This window comes from Lepisosteus platostomus, chromosome 7, assembly GCF_059453375.1.
Source record: "Lepisosteus platostomus isolate fLepPlt1 chromosome 7, fLepPlt1.hap1, whole genome shotgun sequence".
NCBI classification, from domain to species: domain Eukaryota; kingdom Metazoa; phylum Chordata; class Actinopteri; order Semionotiformes; family Lepisosteidae; genus Lepisosteus; species Lepisosteus platostomus.
This window is the reverse complement of record NC_142617.1, coordinates 35,466,203-35,483,079: the sequence shown is the minus strand read 5'-3', so window position 1 is coordinate 35,483,079 and position 16,877 is coordinate 35,466,203. Positions and strand designations below refer to the sequence as shown.

At 43.4% G+C, this 16,877-nt stretch overlaps 1 protein-coding gene across 1 annotated transcript in view; it reads right to left on the bottom strand.

Annotated features, from left to right (window-relative positions):
- dennd2c (DENN/MADD domain containing 2C) overlaps nt 1-16,877 on the bottom strand; it is a 54,152-nt gene that overhangs the window by 15,736 nt on the left and 21,539 nt on the right. Inside the window, exons 4-10 of the mRNA XM_088640018.1 lie at nt 13,371-13,504; nt 12,647-12,747; nt 10,575-10,745; nt 3,176-3,269; nt 2,782-2,826; nt 2,154-2,341; nt 1,120-1,229 (exon numbers count right to left, since the gene is read on the bottom strand). Of these exons, the coding sequence (XP_088496144.1) occupies nt 1,120-1,229; nt 2,154-2,341; nt 2,782-2,826; nt 3,176-3,269; nt 10,575-10,745; nt 12,647-12,747; nt 13,371-13,504 (843 nt within the window). The remainder of the gene's footprint in view (nt 1-1,119; nt 1,230-2,153; nt 2,342-2,781; nt 2,827-3,175; nt 3,270-10,574; nt 10,746-12,646; nt 12,748-13,370; nt 13,505-16,877) is intronic.

Below are 16,877 nucleotides of genomic sequence, written 5' to 3'. Positions count from 1 at the left end.
AACCAGTCAAATGTTTTCACATAATAAAAGTTTTAATAGCTTTTCCTCAAATTCATTAACATATACTTATTAAGGGTTTTGAGATTAATTTTTAATTAGGTAGTAGTTCTAATTACCTTGTTTAATTTTCTGTCAGAAAGGCAGCAAATAAAGATCTGTTTACCAAGAGATGACCTGTGTTGCTGTTGGCTGATACTGGCCCTTCTGTACTTCAAAAAGCCAAAAAGTCACCCGGTAACACCAATACCCAGTTTTGGTAAATAGATCTTCATATATTGGTAAATAGTTCCAAAACTGAGGAACACGTGCTCTATAATGATCAGTAACTAACAATGTTTTTAAAACACATTTTTTAAGAAACTTTGCAATGTGAAAATTATTACTTATAGTTAAATTTAGATTTGCTTTAATTTTTTATTTTCTCCATGGGGTGTATTTTATCTTTTATTTTTATGACTTTTATTATCTTAAAAAGGCATTTGTGAGCACACATCAGCTATCAGTGGGGAGGAGAGCTGAGTAATTAAGCCAATTCATAGATGGGGATTATTAGGAGGGCCAATGGGAAATTTGGCCAGGACGCCGGAGTTACACCCCTACTCTTTTCGAGAAACGCCCTGGGATTTTTAATGACCACAGAGAGTCAGGACCTTGGTTTTACATCTCATCCGAAGGACAGCGCCTGGTTACAGTATAGTGTCCCCATCACTATACTGGGGCATCAGGACCCACATGGACCACAGGGTGAGCGCCCCCTGCTGGTCCCACTAACACCTCTTCCAGCAGCAACCTTAGTTTTTCCCAGGAGGTCTCACATCCAGGTACTGACCAGGCTCACACCTGCTTAGCTTCAGTGGGTTGCCAGTTGTGAGTTGCAGGGTGATATAACTGCAGACACACTGGAGTAACATTTCTAATGTGAAATAGCAACTCGTCTCAAGCAATTAGACTTAGTTTAAGTTAGACTAAGTTTAAGAATTACCCACTTGTGGGCACTAAGGCTGTCATTAAGCTAGATGCACCCCTTGCACCATCCACACGGAAACAAAGTGGTAATATGAAGTATGAGCCTTGAGGAAAGGAGAAGACAAGAATACAATGAGACGATCAGAACAGAACCTGGTGATCTCTGCAGTGGGACGCCAGTCCTGGGAATCTGGGAAGCAGAAGCGGGGAATGGCTTGGAGCCTGTCCTCAGCGTCCTTGGACTGCCGAGTGGACTTCTCAAACTGCCCAATGTAAGAAGAAGAAGGTGGTCAGTGGGGCTCTGTTTAAGTGCAGGACTCTCACTCCATTCAGACACGAGCAGCTCAAAATCTCCATGACAACTCAGAAGCACAAGAGCCCAGCTTCTTAAAAAGGATTTAAAAAACCTGCACTGTTATACAATATAGGTCCTGTAGAAAAAAGCTAAGACACAGCCAAAGTCTGTCAGCATAAGCTGCCTGTGAGGTACAACTGGAAAAATAATCAAACCGCAAAAGAAAATAATAGACATTTAAGTGCAGATTAGTAAAGCTATTCCAAACTGAAAATTTCCCACAAAAGCAATTTATTTTAGTCAGAAAAGACCTTCCTCCATATTTCATCCCATCTTTGATGCAAAATGAAGAAAAAACAGATGAAGAAAAAAATCAATATACCAATTAATTTAAATTAATGAATCTCAAAGTGTTAACAATGCTCTTAGAATTCTTCAGAATCAAACCAAATGACTCGAAACACATGTACAGTGCTACAGCATTCACAAATGTTAAACAACTAAACTATATTTTTACTGAAATTGAAGTGAACCTGCTGATATTGAACCGGTTTGTAACCTGGCTTGACAATCCTTGAATAGACTCTTTTTTTACCCGAATCAGGAACAAATGAGAAATAATAGGCAAACAAGTGACCAGTGCCATGTATCTGCAACATTTTAACACAGGCCAAATTTAATTCCCACAGAGGCCTGTCATTTGAATCTTGTGAACAAGCGGTATTCTGTTTTGTAAAAGTTTGTTTTTGCCATCTAGCATGCTGCTGCATCTTCAAAATGGTTAGCACTAGAAATGATGCGTGCTGTTCCAGAGTCTCCAGCCCTGGTCCAGGAAAGCTCCCGTCCAGCAGGTGTTTTATATAAGGCAGAGCTTCTGAAGTGGCGAACGCACCTTGTTGGGGAACTGCTGTGTGATCTCTGGTGTGTACGTGTTTCCAGAGGGCTTCTTTCGCAGCGACACGACAACAAACAGCTCGAAGAGCTGCTGCTCCTGCAGCTCGAATAGGTCCCTCTCCAGGGTCTGGTAGCGGGGGTTCCTCCGAAGAGTGGAGTGGACATAGACCGAGCGGCGAGCCTGGCCTGGACACATGGCAGAGAAACAGACACACATGGTGTGAAATTGGATTTTAGTTGTATTTTGCAAAATTAGAAAGATTATCTATTCGTCCAGCTGTTTGACTCCACTTGTGCCAAAGAATGCAAAGTCTCAGTCTTATGTTTTTGTTTCCCGTTAAATATCTACCTACGGTAGTTAAATCGCGTCCTTTTAGAGAGTAATAGAATGGATTATTCTGCATTTTGAGGTTAAACCTACAAATCAGGTAATGAACAACAACACAAACAGAGAAGACTCACTAACAGCTTAAGAACTGATCTTGCTGTAGTTGGTGCTATTAAGCTACAAGATAAACATTTCCCCATGCAGGGGGTGACAGGTGTGTCACACCAGCCAAGATGTCCACACACATGCAGCATGGGTACTAGAGGCTGGAGCTCTGTAGTGTAGGAATGGTTCTGACCTTTGCCATTCTCTTCTGGATCACTCTCTGTCCCACTGGCATCATCTGCAAAGACATGCACAACAGCTTCTTCATTCATGTCAGGTTGGGCAGAGATCCACCAGTCACTCGTGCGTTCACGTGGTTTAGACAAAAAGCTGTTTACACTGATACCCCTCTGCAGCACCTTGAGCGAACTGCTGGCCCACCCTGTGCTTGCTCCTTCGTGATTCATACAAAGCTGTCTGAAAGGACTGCTCTGATCATGGGTTTTGTAAGGGCACAGTAGCTAAATATGAGCTAAGACTAATTAACGCCTCAAACTGCAGCTCATCTTCATCAGAAAACCCCGCTGGCAGGGGTCTCTGCCTGATGGCAGGCTGTTTCTCAAGAGCTTGCATCTGTGCAGATGTACCTCGGTTGGGGCCCTCCTGGCCACTCGTCAGTTGGGTCTTCACTCGTTTCTTTCCCCTCTTGGCATTAAAGATCTCCTGAATCCTGTTCACGTACTGCAAGTGGAAAAGAAACAGGCCAGTTTGCACTCATCACATCCAGCATTCACCATTGGTACGCTGCAAATAATGTATTATTTATTGTCCACGATTACACAAGAGAGAAAAGATCACGGGACAAGGTTTCAGTCTGCGTGCTGTGTTTTCCGTCTCCATTTTTCAGAAATGGTTTTCCTTTCACATCTCTAAATTGAGCTCTCAGTGAACCCTGACTCTGAATTTACTCAACCCACTGATGTGCAGATATCAGCATCACAGATTTTTCAGCTATTTCAATCACACATCACACATCACACAGCAAAATCTACAGCATACATCCTAACAACTTACAGATGTTCAACTTGAAGTTCAAGAACTAAGTGCTAACTCTCCATCACCAGCTAAGTAAAAATATAGGTTTACCCTGTTGGAACCCATATCCACCCCAACATCCCCTTTTTTGCAGATTCTGAACTCATTCCACCTGGTGCATGGATTGGGAACCTTGATCACTTCATGCTAATCGTGAATATGTTCCCTAGGCCAACCAGATTATAGCTAGATGAGCCCCTCATATTGCTCTTCCACTAAGGTGTTCAATTCAAGGGTTAATTCAAAGCTACTGAATCTTTTCCACAGTATAAGAAGTTGATGTGTCTTATCCGACACATGCTCGATCCAATAAAATTTGACTCAGTGTGTGATAGAATCCCTCTATTGGGCTTGAGGCATCCAGCTCCTGCCATATGAGAACAACACTGATCAATCGCCAGGCTGTTTGTTAAAGAATGACACTGATCTGACGTCAATACTGAGGAGAAGAACAGAGACAGAGAAAAAACTGTCCCAGTGCTTATTTTCAAGGTGGTCTTTTGGTTTGCAGTGCATTTTTGGACTTCATCACAAAAAACTGCAACTCATTTACTGCACATTGAATAAAATGTTACTTCCTGAAGAAAATATATTGGAGCCAACAATTTCAAGAGGTTTTCTGTCGAATTGTGTTCCAGAAAGAAACTAATTCCTACATCTCACAAGCACAGAACAAGAGCAGGGAGAGCAGGTCTGCCAAAGAGCAGCTTTGGCCGAATAAAACAAAATCTCAGAATAACATTTGGGAGCTGCCGAGTGAACTGAACCAGTTCTGGCACTCATCGCACACTTCTCAAATCAGTTCCAGATGAGCTGAAAGCTGCTGGCTCTCTCATTCATGGCCCTCAGTCACCCTGACAACAGCACTGGTGGAAACCTGCTGGTAGGACTAAATTATATATATTCCTAAGGGACTATAATTTTTGTTCCATTTGCATTTGTGATTTATTGGCCCCCAAACCAGAAGTTTGATGGATACTTCTCAAAAAGAGCTTTGGATTTTGAGAGACCTTTCTCTTGCAAATGTTCTGCTCTTTCAAAAGCAAACAGGTCACTTTTTCTTGGCTTAAGTATGGAGCAGCACACTGACAAGCCACATCTCCTATTGTGCGCAGATACCTGATTTTCCTCTGCAAAAACTAAAATCAAAATAAGTCCAGTCTATACTGTAATCAGCGTACAATGACGCAAAGCATTCAATGTTACCAAACACAGATGATGCCCACACCAAGGGTCAGATAAAAGAATGAAATGTAAACTTCCACCCACTGTCCAATTACACAGAAAAGCTACAAGACAGTTGGTGGACGCTACCACATTTACCACAGCAAAGCCATTAGGGTTTATAATTGTGACACCAGGCAATTCAAAGTTTGGGATTATCTTTCTCAGTGTTTGGTGTAAATGATGTTCACCTTTATACAGCAGTGCTTAACTTCTTTCTTATTCTACTGTATGTACGCTGCAACTAACAAACACAAAACTGATTTAACAACTACTCAGGAATCTTGCAGCAAAAAGCTCATCTCTCTTCTGGTCTTTCCTCAAATGTTTTTTCTTTGAAACCACTTCTCTGTTGCTCAAAATTTTGAATGTAGACTACAGGTGGGTAGATGACCAATTAGATCTTATTACAGGCATAACCTCTGAGAGGCCTCTTAGGATGATTGCTCTTTGTGACCTAAGTCAGTGGCTCTCAATCCTGCTTCCAGAGTATCCCTGTCACTGCTGTTTTTTGTTCCAGCAGGGCCCTTAATCATTAGTGCCTGTTACAGATCCAGCTTTCAGCATTCATGTTTTGGTTTAAAAAATATCCTAAACTGCATTATTTTCAACACCTTCAGCACACGGAACCGCTATGCAGCCCCTCTTCATCTTGCTAATTCCAAAATTCATCCTTTATTTTTGACTAAATAGCTCTTAATATGTGATCAATTAAGGTATAGGCAGGTGGGAATGACATTCCCACCGTGAGTCACCTTTTCTGTCTAATTAGGTCTGTATGTAACAGACGCTGACGCTTCACATGTCTGCTGAGTTTTATAACAGCTGAACTCTACATCTTCGGGGCCTACTGATAACATAATTGAACTGCTTATTTATTTAGATTTCAAGGGTACTATTTCTAAGAACTTCAGAATACAGAACATACTTTCCTCAGCTTCTCCTTAACTTGCCTGTCATTGTTTCTGACTAAACTTAGTTGATTATCTGTTGATGAACAGACACAGGTGGGAAAGGTGTTGTATCGGACATGCCCACAATGAGCATTCTGTCCCTCTGTAGAGGCCCAGCTGGTTGTATTTCAGGCCGCACTTGTGAGAGAGGGCAGTTCTGAAACTCAGGGATATGAAATAAGTACCAATTTCTTTTTACCCGGAATAAACTGAAAGCAAATTGAACAATATGATCCAAATAGAATACTAAACAAATCAACAAGCCTGTGATTAAGAACTCAGCTTGAGCAAAAATCAGAAAACAGTGTTCCTGCAGGACCAGGGCTGGGAATTATTGCTTTAGAACAAATAAAAATATGATCATATTATATACAATCCTATGGCTTCAGTATTTTTCAACTTTCGTGTGAAACGTTACATGTATTGCTTTTAATTAATGCCTAGGATGTGATTTTACATTAAAATATTATAAAAAAGATTCTGCTTATTATAACTTTTCTTAATTAGCTCACTATTGTATACAGAATTTTTGCCATTGTTATTCCCAAGCAGGCTGCAAGTAAAACAGGATTCCTTCCATGTAAAAGAAACCGCAAGATCATGAGCTGATTCAAAACCATGAACTACCAGTAAACTTTCAGTTAGTATGAGTGTAGATATTGCACGTTGTCCACAGAAGATGGAAGCTATACAATACTGAGATCTCCATATACGTGTTTCAGTAAAGGACAATCACCTTTTTTTTAGAACAGCTGTAATATAGCAGAGATTATATGACTTTGCATGAGTGTGTACTTATTGTGAGATGTTTATTGTAAAATAAAGTTTATTTTGATAGAAGCAAAAATGTATTTTAGTGATGCTCATGTCCACAGGGCATGATGGCTACTCCAGAACTGTGCCAGGCTTCAGCAGCAGTGCGTCCCAGAACAGTCAGACAAACTGAGACAAAAATTAATCTATCTGCCTCAGTCACTATTAGACTACCAATTAAAGAAACCCTTTCATCTCAGACAATTATTATGGTTGCAGTCCCTCAGCTTGATTCAACCAGCCATTCAATAGGTTACTGCGATCAGAAGTAAGTAATTCAGTATCTGCCCCTTGTCCACATTACACAAACATTTACCTAGGGACCAACAAGTGTAAGTCTCGATAATTTTATTTCGGACTTTGTGGTTGGTTTTAGGGAACTTTTACAACTCACTCTGTCATTGTCTTTCATTTCTGTTGCCTGAGACTAGAGAAAGACATTGTGTTACTGAGATAAAAATCTGAATTTGAGAACAGTGTTAGGGTAGCCAGAATTGTTTAAAATTCTCAAAACACACATTGGACACCATGCAAATGTGGGTGGGAGTACAAATCTGGGGCTAACAATTGCTTCTCCCACCCAAAACAAAATTCACTCGACTCAATTTAATGAAGTTACATAACACAAACTTGTTATCTCTGAACACACACACACATCTCTGAACACACACAGAACAGCAGTAGGCCCAGCACAAAGTACAGTCTGCTGAACTTCAGAGAGATGCTTTACTGTACTTCAAAGGGTCTTGACCACTTCCTGTCAATCACAGAAACCAGACTTTTTGTCCCTGTGCAAAAAGTCAAATAAAACATGTACTGTACATAAACTCATATGCATCTCCAGAGATTCATATATATTAATATATTCCCTACATATGAATACTCTGTATTGCTAAATATTTGGTGCTGCAGTGTGAAATCACCCAACCAGGACCATTTTCAGAACAGTGTAGCTGGACAAACTTCACACAGCATCTGTAAGGGATATGACAGCTGAAAATGCCAGATGTAAGCATTCCACAGAACGCCCTGTTTTTATTGAAATAATTAATTTCACATCTCCAAAAGAGAGGATGAACCAAGAGAACGTGTTGTATGCTGGCAGCATTTGCTAAACACAATTATGGAGGAGAGAGTGCGTCCCTCCAGCTCAATTCACTATCTTCTTTTAAAGCAAAAGAACAGTCTATATCTGCCCATTTCCTGAGAACAGGCACAGACACTAAACTCTCCAATACAGTACACAAACCCAAAATGTGCCATAATGACCTCACTTCAGCCAGGATTCGGATATAGGCTGCACCTATCTGTCTCCAACTGGATTATGATATGAAGCAAAAGAACACAGACTCAATCTCAACTAAACAGACAACTTTAGAGTAGGGTCTCCTTTCTGGGTCCTCAAGGGCTATAATACAGAAGGTTTAAAATTGTCCAACTAAGCCTCAATAAGCCTTATTTAAGTTAAACCCTCTTCTCAGATCTTAAGCAGCTAAAGACTTGAAATCTAAAACACCCCCTGCAAAGCAACACTTCAGGCTCAGAACTGGGGACCAGGAACACTGCAAAGGGCTTTTCTGAGAGTTTTAAACGCTCCACAAATGTAAATGTTTAAATTTACTCTAGCACTTCAAGTCTGCGGTTACAATCCACATGACAGAACTATTTTATGCTAAAAGCAGAACTGAACCATTCACTGCTCAATATTGACTCCTGGGAACTGCTGAAAAAACCTTAAAAACTTCTCTCAAGAAAATGTAAATAAGCTTGTTTTGTTACAGCTGAGACTGAAAATCGATCCTAAAACCACACTATACAGGGATCTCAGAAGAGAAGCATCTAAATATAGCAGCAGGGAACTGCTGTAATTGTGTAGGGAAAATAAACATGCACACTGGATACATGTGTGGTAGATCTAAGGCACAGTAAACAAGCCACAGCTTATTTCAGAGACAGGAAGACTTTTGCATTCAATTTCTTACATGAAAGCGACATACGAAGATCTGGAAATTTTCCTACAAGATTCTTTAGTAGATGAAGACAGAAACGAGTAACTTTAATTATACAGTGCATAAAGATCCTACATTTAAGCAGAAAAAAACATGATTGTTTTTGAAAAATGATTAAAAAACAGCCGCTTTTCTTAATTAAAGCTTTTAATTAAGCTTTTCTTAATTAAAGGTCTGCTATGACTTGGGTGCTGAATGAAAGCAAAATCAATTCAGCACTGACCCTGAACTCAGCACTACGCAAACGCAACTCTGCTGTCTTCATCAGATCTTCATCTAAGTAAAGTGAAGTGAAGTGTAAATCCAGGGTTTGCAACAGTAAAGTGCATGCACAAAATCTGGAAACCACGAATTCACAACTGTATCAAATTCAAAGCAATTATATTCCGAAAGAAAGCATCAGAAAGCAAACAGAAGAAACATGCAATGTAAAGATTTTGGACTTCTCCCTTAAGTCCCTTAGAGCCCACTCCTTCAGTGAACCCCAAAACCCTCCAGGACCCAGGAGCCCTCCCTGCCTGCTGAAATTCTCACCCCCAAAGGGCATTGCTCCTCCATCAGCTGCCCCTTCTTCTGCTCAAGCGCCTCAGCATGGTCGTACTGCCAAGGACAAACAGACAGACTGGCAGCAATGCAGGCCAACTCTCTCTCTCTCTCTCTCTCTCTCTCTCTCTCTCTCTCTCTCTCTCTCTCTCTCTCTCTCTCTCTCTCATTAAAGAGACAGTCAACGCGGAACAGAGGCATGAACTGCATTTGCTGAGCTGCTGCAGTGAAGTCAAATCGCCGCTATTACAAACAAACACTTTTTTTTTCTCCGCTTGCCACTGCTCAGACATATGCCCAGAAACCAGCCACAAAGCTGGTATCCTCAGATTCTAAGTATCCTCGAATTCGCACAGGACACTGTCTAACACGAAATCAATCCCTAATCTCTCAGAACCATCTAGCATATCGCCATTACACAAAGTGTCAAAAATATATCCACGGAAACAAAAACAGCGAGAGACGTTATAAGTTATACTGTCTTCTGCTCCATTTAATAATAATAATAATAATAATTGCTTACACTTATATAGCGCTTTTCTGGACACTCCACTCAAAGCCCTTTACAGGTAATGGGGACTCCCCTCCACCACCACCAATGTGCAGCCCCACCTGGATGATGCGACGGCAGCCATAGTGCGCCAGAACGCTCACCACACATCAGCTATCAGTGGGAAGGAGAGCAGAGAAATGTAGCCAATTCATAGATGGGGATTATTAGGAGGCCATGATTGGTAAGGGCCAATGGGAAATTTGGCCAGGATGCCGGGGTTACACCCCTACTCTTTTCGAGAAACGCCTTAGGATTTTTCATGACCACAGAGAGTCAGGACCTCGGTTTTACGTCTCATCCGAAGGACGGCGCCTGTTTACAGTATAGTGTCCCCATCACTATACTGGGGTATTAGGACCCACATGGACCGCAGGGTGAGCGCCCCCTGCTGGCCCCACTAACGCCTCTTCCAGCAGCAACCTTAGTTTTTCCCAGGAGGTCTCTCATCCAGGTACTGAGCCGGCTCACACCTGCTTAGCAGCAGTGGGTTGCCAGTTGTGAGTTGCAGGGTGATATGGCTGCTTTCACATTGCATGCTTCACATTTTGAATTAATTTGCTTTTATTGAAACAAGATTATTTTACTAGGTCTCCTCTTTCATTTACTAGCTGGTTTAGCACAACCCTAACATATGTTAATTTGCCTTGTTTAGTACTACAAAGCCTACTGAGTGAAACATTTTCATTTGTACTTAGGCTGGTGCTGTAAGATTATATTTGGTAAGTTTCCTCGCCAGGGCCTAGATCATTGATATGGGATAGGAAGAGCAGTGGTCTTTGGACTGGCCCCTGTGTACCCATGTAATGTCAGTTCTACCATGCATCTATACTCCACGCAGACGTGCAGATGCGCATACCCGTGGCTGTCTGCGCAGACGGAATCCCCCCTCCAGAGCTGCGCCACGAGAGGTGGTCAGGGGCGACCTCAGCGGGGACGCTCCAACCTCCCTCTTCTCGAAATCCCGGCCCCGCCACGTTTTGCTCGTGGGCACCTGTCGGCTGAAGAGAGTGGAGGGCTTTGGAGGCAGCTGGAAAGAGGGAGAGAGAGATGGGGGTCATTATACAGCCAGCACACGTCGGCCAGGGCTACACGCACTTCTTCCTACTCGCCTGTACGTTCTCCCCCTGGATTACAGAGACCGAGCAGAAAAAACACTGGCTTGATTTATTGAGCACAGAAAGAAAACAAACAAAAGGACATTAGATTTTCCCCAAAATTTACAGAAGTTTACAGTTTTGTACTGGTTTTCCCCCCACGTGGGCCAGTGAGGAAGACGAAGAGACACACAGAGTCATGCAGCTCATCTCAGCTGTAGAAATAGACGCCAGTACTACATTAGACAAGATTAGCCAATGATGGGCCAGATTCCAGATTGCCAGGCTGTGCATTAGCTGGGATGGGGACTCTTGCTACACTAAAGAGACTATTTTGTGAATGGAGCAGTTCCTCTACCAATGGTTCTCATGCTCTTTAATAGAAGCAAAAAGGCAATTTGTGTTGGTGCATTAGGGTTATAATAAAACCAAGTAAAACATGCAAACACAAGGTTACAGAAGCCTGATCTTGTTCCTTTGTGTGCCGGCTGCATGCAGAGAAGGTAAACCGGTCACAGGCTGACATCTTGTGGGAGGAACTAGTAATAACTCCACTTCAACTTGCTGGCTCAAGCCGGACTTGTCAGTGCTCAAACACAAAGGAGAGAAGTGCATTGGGATATTCTGGAGCACTTTCCTTTTTCCACTCCGGGTCCCTCTCACACAGGGCTCTCATCAATTCAACAGTCAGATTTTGTCACATCAACATCCAGAAATCAAAACAAATCACCCTCGTCTTTCGTTGCAGAAGGGGATGGGATAAGCACGCCGAGAGCAAGCAGTTTAGTTCATCAATGTTAAATATGCAGAATCACTCTCGGGGGTCATCTGCAGGTTCTGTTCATGCAGCACACAAATGATGAGCATCAACGTTAACCTGCACGTTGATTTGGCAGTTTCACCTATGCCATGGCTTCACACAATTTGCACCACAATATCACCAGCACTATTCACGGAAAGCTTTGATACTCTGCGCTTGCCATGTACCACTGAAAACACACTACGCCCTTTGAAGGAGCCAGGGGTGACAGAGGCTTCTGGAAACACACCTTGGAAACAGCATGGTCCAACATCATGCAAGGACCACAGAGCTCAGACATCTGTACTCTTCAACAGGGGAGACTTTGTAGTTATATTTCAGGACACAGTTAACTAAACCACTGGAAAGTAGAAGTTATGTGTATTTAGGAGAAAAGGGGGCAGTTCTTCACACAAAGAGTTTCAGGTGTTATGAATAACATAATTAACCAAGCTGTGGAAGCTGGGATTTTTAGAAGGCACCTTACTAAAGGCCTTTAGGTTAGTGTAGTATTACAAACCAAACAGGCAAGGAAGGTTAGTAATGAGAGGGATGCACCCTGTCTTCTTGTTTTCCTCTAATTCAGCACTGTACTATCTGCTGTAACGAGGGCTGTAACCAGCACTTTCACAGCCATGAGGATGGAGAGCTTTTTGCACAGCTGGGAGAACCAAGGCAACATGGGCCGAGAGACTGACAAGACAATTCATCGCTCATCCCTCCGAGACTGTCTGCAGCTCGGAGAAGAGTGGAGAAGGACACCATCCCTGGTTATGGCTTTAGCCAGAAGTTTGTGGTCACAGGCAGAAATCAGCTGCAGCCGGACAACATAGCAGAGGAAACACAAAGACAAATGTCAAGCAGTCACGGTACAGCAGGTAGTTCTCAGACTAGTGAAAGAATCATGTTGAGAAATCGAGAAATTAAAAAATCCAACATTTTCACAAGGGAAAGTGTATTCCATGGAGAGGCACTGCCCATGCCCCTGGCACTTGGCGCTGCAGCAGAAGGAGAGGCAATGGTGCAACGCCCTACCTTCGGCAGCCTGTCCTGCTGCTGCCTGGGTATAGTCTTCCCTTTCTGCTCGTACACAGGAGACAGCTTCACATCCTCATAAGGGTTCTCTTTGGCAGGGTCTGGAGCCGGGAGAGAGCAGTTATAGTCCAGTTAGTCCAGGTAAAGTTTTTCTCGAAAACTATCAACAGCAGTTTTTTTTTCAGCTCCTGAAAGTGGGTGTCAGATGATGCAGTTGATGGAGGTCTGACGCAGCTTTGGCATCACAGAGGGCTCATAGCCACTTGCAAAGCCACAATGATCTAAGACATGCGGGTTCCTTTTGTTTGATACCTTTCCTGCTAGAAATTTCTAATTGTTCCATCTGCAAATGAGCAGGGAGGGAACAAGGTCATGCTCTCCCCTGGCCTGCCAGCCATTTCACACCCTGTGAGCTCCAACACGGTTGTCTGTACCACAAGCTTACAGGAGCCTGGCAGGAGAAATCCACACCATGATGAGTTAACAACAAATCCCATGACTGAACTGGTGATGTTTGATCTATAAAAATTGCAAACGCCCCTACTGTGGGAGAAATTCACAAATCCCCAAACCTGCCCTTTTCTGACAGTATCCTGCCACTCAGCTAATGACACTGCCCAGGTTTAAAGCACTGAGCGTTGCTCCCCTTTGAGTAGCTGTGCCCCTTCAGTGGGAACCTTCTCCCACTGAGCCAATCATCCGCACGTGATGCAGGCCGACTCACAGATGATGTCTTCGTAGATGTTGTCCTCGGACATGGTGTGGTACAGCCCCGAACGCCGTGCTTCCCCGGAGCCCTCCGTGCTGCCGGACACGAGGAACTGCAGCCGCTCGGCATCCTCAAACTCAAAGGACTTCCTGTGGGAAAAGCACGACAGATACAGTACATTAATCGGTACGTTAATTAGTACAAAGAGAGGCTCGCCTCACACTGGAAGTGCTGCACAGAGGAAAGAAAGCTGCACACTTCTCGCCAGCAACTATATCACCCTGCAACTCACAACTGGCAACCCACTGAAGCTAAGCAGGTGTGTACCTGGCCAGTACCTGGATGGAAGAGGTGTTAGTGGGACCAGAAGGGGGCGCTCACCCCACAGTCTGTGTGGCTCCTAATGCCCCAGTATAGTGACGGGCACACTATGCCGTAAAAAAGCACTATCCTTCGGATAAGACATAAAACCAAGGTCCTGACTCTCTGTGGTCATGAAAAATTCCTGGGCGTTTCTCGAAAAGCATAGGGGTGTTACCCCAGCATCCTGGCCATCGCTCTTCTCTCCTAATAGCTGGTGTGTGGTGAATGTACTGGTGCACTATGGCTCCCGTCGCATCATCCAGGTGCTGCACATTGGTGGTGGTGGAGGGGAGTCCACATTGCCTGTAAAGCGCTTTGAGTGGAGTGACCAGAAAATCGCTATATAAATGTAAAGAATGAGTAATTATTACTTCTGTAATGAGTGAATGAAACCAGCCAGTCAGCAATGTCTGCGATTAAGCCTGAGGAATAATTATTTTCCTAAAGGGCTGAGAGAAGCCAATAATTTTAGGAGCTCTTTTCATTCATACAATTTGTTTAAGAAATACTGCTATGAATTAAATGAAAAGTACAGCATCTTCAGGAACTGGTTTCAACATGGGACTGATAAATCCAGCTGTGGAGACAAGGGAGGCCTCCCAGCAACACAACATGCCAGGACTCCACGTAGCCGTCATTCGTGGTTACTTCCATGAGCCCCACCACCTCACCTAAACACAGTGGGTGACTGTTAAATCTGCAGGCCTCGATGTACAAAGCATCTGTGTGCTTAGGTTTCAGCAATTACACTGCCAGATTCACTCAGATGTGTTGGAAAGCTTCAAGTTAGAAATTGAACATTAACCCTGTAGTCGAAGAGTTGTGATTAACTGCAGTATAGGACAATTCCTGCATAACGACAACATGATTGTTGAAAAGAGTCCAACAGACCCAGGCACAGAGCCTCTCTTACAGAATAGCGTGCAGCAGCAGCTCCTGAGAGAATGGGCTGTCTGTGTCTTTCCTATCCTCTGCTCTCCGCCTGGCAGCTGCATGAAGTTAATTGCCCTGCTCCAAGGATAGTGCCGGCGTGTGCAGTGAGAGGAAAGCAGATTGTCTGCATTTAATTTTCAGGCATGTTCATCAACGTGCCTACAAAAGAATATAGGAATGGCTTGCTTTCATCATATCCACTGTAGCCTTTTGACCCGTCAGGCTCATTTGGCTGTTTAGAATTAATTGATCCGCAGATCTTGTCCAGCAGTTCCCTGAAAGGAGTCCAGGTGTCTTGGGCAGCTTGTATCACCCAAAACATCTGCATTTAGCCCCAGTGGTTAACCACAACTAGGACCGTGCACCACATCACTTTGCTGTTACAAAGCCAGTCAGGTAAGGATAAATTCTCTATGAAGACTGCACTCCTATTTAGACATATTTTAAGAAAACCGTCACAGCCCTCCTAAAGCTCCACAGCGGGGGCTGGGCGTGGTGTTGAAACACAGGAAGCTGATGGCCTCAATGCGCTATCTCCAGCGCTGGAAAGATGCGCGGGTTTAACTACAGGATGTTTTCAAACTGCCGCGGCACTGTTCCCCTGAGCTCCAGTCAGAACTAGGCCAAGTTGAGACAATGCAGGCAGCCGCTGCCAAAACACATGACATCATGTCCTGGTCGGCTTCCAGCTGGAAGAGAGGTTGCTGGCAGGAGGCCGCAGCCTATAATCCCTCATGTTGTCAGCCAGCAGCGAGCACTTTTTACTGTACTCTGCTGCGAAGCATGTTTTCTTCTGCTTCGAACATGCTTGTATGAGCTTTATTTAAACAACTCAGGGATACCGTTGATGACACTGGAAAAGTGGTCCTTTGCCACTCTCGGTTGCTGTAAAGACAAAGGACAGCACACTTGGCAACACATCTACCCAGGGGTTCACATGATTTTCATCATTAGGCCCCACTCACTAAAAACAAGAACTGTCTTTAATGCTCCTCAACCAAGCAGACAGCTTGTGCTTATTGAATTAGTATCCAGACAAAGCTGCTGCTGAACTCTGCACACATACTCCTGTGATTACAGCAATAAAAACAGGCGAAGCATTAAAACAAAACTGGTATACTTGCAGTTCTGTGCCTTTCTATGGAAAGATCTGTATACACAATTCTGCGCCCATGGGATTCCAAGTGCTTACTCCGTCTGAAGAACAAACTAAAGTAAATGGTTTAAAGTCTGATTTAAAAGATTCACCTAGACCATTTTTCTTAAGAAGGGTCAAGATGAATTCATTTCTACACTCCGAGACAACTACAGGATCTTAGTCCTCCTAATTGTAGCTGGGTTTGAGGAACTAGCCGTAACTCAGCATCTGCTGATGTCCAAATATAGGCACAGATGAGCCAACCCATCCTATATTTACGAAGGCCTAGAACCATGAAGGGCCTTGTAAATTTAAAAGCACTTCTATACTGAACAGGCAGCTAATTGGACTGAATGTAAACGGGGCAGGATGTGCAGTGACCCATTCTGGATACTGCATTGTGAACCAAATGGAGCTGAAGTAGCTTTGAATAATCAGAATTGAGCAGCTTGATGGCATGGCCATTGCTGCCTCACAGAATTTGGGTCCTAGGTGTGATCCAGAACCATGGCACCTTCTGTACACAGTCTGCATGTTCTCTCTGTGATACCTGCAGTGGGCTACTATCCAGGGTGTAATTCCACTATCTTGCACCCAAAGGTTCTACAGGCTCTGGCTTGGCTTTCCCAAAGAATAAGTGGTGTGGATGGATACCAGCATTTTCCTGTCGTGATCTTTTGTCCTTGGAGTGGTGTGCGTCATCTAAAATTCCCTCACTTCAGCACACTTGGTGGTCATTTAATTGCAAAAGTTCTGTTACTCTGTTTCCTTTTCGTCTCAGAAAAGACCCTTGTCTGTTTCTGTTGTATGAGCAGTTCTTAGAAACACTGCAAGCATGTCAGTTCAGTTCTTTGAAAGGCTTCAGTTTTTCTAGTTAAAGACTGGAAAGATTTTTAAATTCTCAGGGTCATTTAAATAGGATGTGGGCCGAATACAGTCCAGAAACCAGAAAACATACAAATGGCTGCCATCCATCGCTGAAGGAAAAAGGTGTGTCTTACAGACACGAGGGAATTCAAAAGCTGTTTCATGACCTAAGTATATTCATTCCTCAGATGTCCGGGTTAATACAAAAATTGACAAGTAGT